The following is a 6,027-nucleotide window of genomic DNA, read 5'->3' as shown; positions in this document are numbered from 1 at the left end:
ACAGTCACGCAGGGAGGGCCTCAGCCTGCCCTTACCTGCTTATTTTCCTACGCTTCCTGTGGCACCCGGGGTTCACAACTACTGCTCTAAGGCATCAGCTATTGCCAGTGTTTGAGACAGGCTAGTGGCCTAGTATGGCACTTCTTACATTTTTCACATAGGAGCTTGACCATGGCTCTGATGCTGCAATTAGGAGTGCACAGCGCCACTGATAAAGGTTACTTTGTGGGAACTTAAAATACAGGGTAAGTATTTAGGTCACTGGTTGAGGTCCTTGATTAACCCAAGCATTGGGGGGAGGTGGGGGGGGAATCAGTCGATCAATCAAGAAACAGCAGGAATTCAAGGAATTGTTACAGGCTTTTTCTATTAAAAGAGAAGAACGTCAATTCTTTAAAAACAGCATACATTGAATTTAGGATTGACGGTGGGCAAGTTGTAGAAACAAAACTCTTATAAAAGGATACATTTGTACATATACACACGTACATATGTACATACAGGTCTTGGCAATTAATATAATATGGAATTCTGGGGTAACAATTTTAAAAGATGGAATACTAGAAATAAATTTGGTATACTAAATCTTCTCCATTGTTGCAAATCAGTATAGTCCCACTGGCCTTCAGAACTCTGATTTTATACGCATATATATCGACACACACAAACGTGTAATATGTAGAACAACTTTCTGTAAAAGTTTTATTATACATACACACATGTATCCTTTTGTAAGGTGCATTTCTAAAAGTTGCCCACAAATTTCACACACACACACACGCACGCGCTAGAGGCAAACTAGTTTCCGGTCAAAGGGACCACCCTACATGAGGGAGATTAAAATGACTCTTCACCAACACTAACTCATATGTCTTATGCACCAGACACAAAGAGCAGGTTCCCCAGCACTCTCAGCAGTTACCTTTCAGCCGAAAAATTTTACCCCACTCCCTGCGGGGACAAAACACCCCAAGAGTGTGACAGACAGGTACTTTAAACTAGGCTTGAGAGACGGGAACAGCAGATTCGCCTGCCGCCCAACGAAGCCGTCTCCTCTGAAGTAACCCAAGGACAGCGGCAAGCCGGGGGAGAAACCTCTCCCCAGCCTCCCGAGCCGGAAGGACTTGGAGCGCCGCCAAGTCTGGGCGCGAGGCAGAGCAGGGGCACCTCCAGCGTCGCCCGGCTCCGGCTCAAGCCCCAACCCCGCGGCTTCACGCTACCAAGTCCGCGCGGCCCCGCTCCCCATGGGCTGCCGGCAACGGGCGCTCCCCTCGTCCGGCGCGGGGGCCCATCGGGAAGTGCAGGCGCAGGAGCAAGAAAGAGAGGAGGGGAGCGGGACACACAAGGGCACGGGGGGGGGGGGGAGAACGACGGTACCTCGGCTCCGCTCTCGGCCGCGCTCTCCACAGCCATCTTCTGCCAGGGGTCCGCCAGCTGCGCCAGCGGCATCTTCCCGCCTGCCCGCGCGTCCCGGCTCCCAACCGGCCGAGCGCGAGGACACGGCAGGAGAGGACCGGGCAAGACCGCGGGCTGCCCCGGCTACGGCTCTCACTGCTGCCGCCGTGTCCCGCTCCTACCAGGCGGAGCCGCCCTCCCCCCACGCCGCTTCCGCTCCCGCTCCCGCTCACCAACATGGCGCCCGGGCCATACCTGCCCGTCAAAACGAGGCGGTTCACGTCAGCAGCAGGGCGGGGCTGTAGCGGCCAATCCGCGGCGCCGGCAGGTAGCGGGGGGCGGAGTCAGTGGTGGGCACAGGGGGGCGGGGGAGTTCTGTTCCGGCGTGGGCGGGGGGAGGCGCTGCTGGTGGTACACATACAGTGAACGCAGGGTCCGAGTGTCCTCCTCTCCGCCCCGCTCAGCCGGGGACGGTCCTTAAAGCCGGCCGGTGGTTGTTGCTGCTAGTCAGCCCGGTTGGGCCAAGGACAGGCAGCCTGCTGGACGTCCTTGTCTCTCAGGTCATTTCTGGACAATCAGAGCTGCCACTACCCTTAGGCTACTGTGACACCTCTCTGGCACCCCTCCAACACCCCCCCTTATACTACCATGATACCCCTCTAACGCTACCATGATACTACCATGACACCACCCTGACACTACCATGATAACCCTCTGACATGACCCTTAGGCTACCGTGACACCCCTCTGAAGCTACCATGATACCCCTCTAACACCACCCTTTCAGAGAGAAAATCATGAAAACCCCAGCATTAGCACAGCTTAAGCCTACACTTAGAGGCATGTAGGTAGGGGGGGCAGAGACAAACAGCCTTGCCTTGTCCAAACAGAGCACTAGAAATATTTCCATTTCCTGATTGTGTTTCTTTCTCTGTAGCCCAACTTGCTGATGCGGGCCCACAACCGGGTGGAGTAGCCGGATCCATAAGGGACACAGCTAGAGGTCCAGGTCAGCTGTGAACTTCTCTGCCTGCCCTCATTGTGGGGAGTGGATGTTTTTGGTCAGCCTTTGCAGGGAGCAAGTCAGTCAGATCTCCTTGTGTTGCTTCTGGGTGACTGGTTCTTACCTTGACAAGATTTCCTCAGCAAAGCTAATGGCTCCTCTGCACAGTGAAGCTTACTGGGACTAAGGAAGGGAGGGCATGGGTTTAAAGTGAAGTACCTCTTCCTGGTTAATTCCTTGTGTGGGTCCTCTTCTTTTCTGGAAAAGGCACGTCTATAAAGTAAGTCCATCAGGAATAGCTTCCTGTGTAAAGGACCCCTTTGGTGTCTGTAATCCTCTTGAGCTAAAACACGCAACTGGGTTGATTTGCATCAGAGCATTTTTGTGCCATGTCAGATCCAAACATGACAGTCAACCAAACTCAATGTCCAGCATTAAGTGCCTGTGAAGTGTCCGAATTAGATCTTTGCCTGAGAACAATCATGGCTAATTGCCATTGATTGCCATTTAAGCCTCCTGTGTAAATGACTGTCCCCAAGCCTCCTTTGATGTCAGTCATATCTCTGATGACTCAGCTCCTGATTAAATCAGTCCTGTGTTTCTTGTCTTTGCAAACTTTGTTCAGCACTTCTACTAACTGTGCTTTGGCTGACAGTAATAGACACAACTGTGATCATGAAGCACTTGTAGCCAACTCACACACCTTTGCTTAACAAATCTATGCTCTTCTGCACAACCAGTGCAGAAGATCCTAATAGACAACCTAAAAATTCCTAGACTCTCCTTAGGCAGTTTGCACGCTCAGCAAACACTTAGAAAAATGTAAGAGGAAGAGACAAGAGTGGGGTTTTAAGAGAAAAGTCAAGTGAAAAATATTGTGCAGTTAGAGTAAAGGAAGAACTGGGAGGAAAAGATATCAAGAGATAGAAGGAAATGGTGATTACTGATTAGGCAAATAAAGCGGAGGGAAATGAGAGGTAACAAGTAATTTTTAAAAGAAAAAAAAATGCTTTGACGGACGATTTGAGCAACAATATTACACTTTAACTAGTAGTTTATTTCCAGCAAGTACAAGTTATTTAAAAGTCTTCCCAGATTTTCATAGGGTGTAGGGAAGGGATGTCACACATGTTTTATCCCCTGACTATCAACATCCGCTTAAAATAAACTTTGCCTTTGTAGCTGATTATGGGGCCTGATATGACCATACTGAGTATAATATGCTTACACTTCTATTTGGTAGCATTTTTCAAATGCTTTGCCTTCACACACAAGTAAGTGACTATGGAAAGGTCTAAAGCAGACAAGAATCAGGTTATTTTTGTTAATGAACAAAACCCTTATTTCTGCCTAGAACCCTGCTTTTAGAATAGGAAGAGACCGACTCCGGCCAACTATTGCTCTGAAGTATAGGATAAGGTAATGGAAAAGAGAGATAAATCACTAATGTTTGACAGTAATTAAGCTTAGGTACATCATGAGGAATGTTTCTTAGAAACTGACCAGAACACTAACAATCTCAAGCCTTTCTTTTTAAGGTTGGCTACTGGAACAGTGAGTATAGCGTTGAAATATAGAGTGATTGTAAATGTCTTTGAAACACAAATAAATACTTCCCATCTCCAGGGTGAGATAACACCTGTATCTTCAAAAAGTGAGCAAACTCCTCCCTCCCTAGTTTTAAAGGTATTATTGAAAGGCATTTCTTTTCCTGTATACTGGAATAATTCAGATTATTAGAGCTACTTTATTTATACTGGTGTAAATAATAGGAAATCCACAGCCACACAGCAGAGAATTCCAACCCGTGAGAGAAAAGTTAGCACGGGATACAGCTGCCACCTCAGCTTATATGTAGTGAAGCCTAAAAAAAAACCAACCCCTCTTTCAGGCTGATAACTGGCAAAGACTATCTAGCCATGTAGAGTTGACAGTCTCCTATACACTTCGGTATTTCCCCTCTTCCATTGGCATCTGGCCTAAACTGAGCTCACAATTTGAAGGAGGCCTGGGAGGGAGGAAGGAGAGGGAGGAGAGTAGCATGTCTAGTCAGTTGTGTCCTAAGACAGTGGTTTATCAACACGTTTATTTTTTTCTATGCTTTGTGAATCCAGAAGAAAAGAGACAAAGAACAGGATGTCAAGCACTAATGGGGATAAGAGCAATAAACAGTACAGAACTATATATCATGCCTTGATTGTTTTCTTGGAAGCTCAGTGCAACAACAGCCATTTAAACCATCACCTTACCTCATTACTGTTGATCTGGTTCTTGATGCAAAAATCTGCAACAGCATTGTATTCACACAGACCATTTTTATAAAGCATGTAGTTGCCATTTCGTTTGCACACATTTCTGTCCACCCATTCTTTGCCATTTTAAGGCAGAAAGTACAACTAACTACCACTCTTTGCAAGTTTACAAGACTGAAATTACCTGCCGCAACAACAAACAAGAAGTAGAAGGAAGTAAGTCACATTCTCTACCTACCTTGTCTCCCTCCCTCGTATAATTTAGGTACTTTATTTTGATATAGAAGGATTCACAAGTATTGTGTAGAAAATACCATGGAATGGAAATGGTAATGTTCTGGTACGGTTACCTTCATGTAAGAAACATTAATTGCAGCATGATGTAAAGTACCAAGTCTTCACCATTTTTGGTACTTCAGGCAAAGCTACAATGCCATCCTGCGCTGAGGGTAGGCAGTGACTTGCTAGATGACTCACTTGCCTATTTCTACTCTTGCAGATGAAGGAGTGGGACCTAACTGATGGTCAGTAACACAGAATGCTGCAGTAAGGCAGTATTGACACTTTGGTGATGTTTAGTGCTACATCTGCTATGAATAAGGTGGTTTGTATTCTCATTTATAGTAATATTTTAAACAAAACCAATAAGCATAATAGTTACATATAAATTCAAGGAAGCCTTTGTTGGGAAACTTTAGCCATATCTCCAAAGAGGAAGAGAGAGACTGGGACAAAATTATAGTTTCATTACACTCAAAGGCAAAATTTCAGGTTATTTTACCCTGGTTAGAAGCCTGGCTCCACTGAGCATAGTGCTACATTTATAAAACACTTCTTGACTCTCTCACAAGGCTGTAACAATGAATATAACAGTAACAGTAACAGTCAGTGGCTGTTACTGACTGACTGTTTGGGGTAAGGTGAGCACCCTAGTAGGGAGGGAAAGATTGCAGCAAGACCTGGATAGGTTACAGGGGTGGGCTGACATAAACAGGATGCGTTTCAATACTGACAATTGCAGGGTGCTGCACTTGAGTAGTAGTAACCAGCAGCACACTTATAGAATGGGAAACTCCCTTCTTCAGAGCACGGAGGCAGAAAGGGATCTTGGAGTCATTATTGACTCCAAGATGAACATAGGCCAACAATGCGAGGTCACGGTTGGCAGGGCTAACCGGACCTTGTCATGCATCCAGAGGTGCATCTCAAGTAGAGCCAAGGAGGTCTATGTGACGCTGGTCAAGCCACAGCTGGAGTACTGCATCCAGTTCTGTGCGCCACACTTCAGGAGGGATGTGGACAACATTGAAAGGGTCCAGAGGAGGGCCACCCACATGATCCAGGGGCAACAGGGCAGACCCTACAGTGAGAGACTGC

At 46.8% G+C, this 6,027-nt stretch overlaps 1 protein-coding gene across 3 annotated transcripts in view; it reads right to left on the bottom strand.

The window, feature by feature from the left end:
• The window catches only part of RPS6KA3 (ribosomal protein S6 kinase A3), a 103,064-nt gene extending 101,414 nt beyond the window's left edge, over positions 1-1,650 (bottom strand). For 2 of the 3 annotated variants that reach the window (XM_019529187.1, XM_019529188.1), the window contains exon 1: positions 1,378-1,608. In XM_019529187.1, the coding sequence (XP_019384732.1) occupies positions 1,378-1,449 (72 nt within the window). In that variant the 5' untranslated portion in view covers positions 1,450-1,608. Of the gene's footprint in view, positions 1-1,377; positions 1,609-1,628 lie in introns of those variants that run through there. The other variant, XM_019529189.1, reaches the window with a different exon arrangement.
• Between the last annotated feature and the right edge of the window lie 4,377 nt (positions 1,651-6,027).

The sequence above is a fragment of the Crocodylus porosus genome, unplaced genomic scaffold (assembly GCF_001723895.1).
Source record: "Crocodylus porosus isolate Cpor-Errol unplaced genomic scaffold, CroPor_comp1, whole genome shotgun sequence".
In the NCBI taxonomy this organism is placed as follows: domain Eukaryota; kingdom Metazoa; phylum Chordata; order Crocodylia; family Crocodylidae; genus Crocodylus; species Crocodylus porosus.
This window is presented reverse-complemented; position numbering and strand designations above follow the sequence as displayed.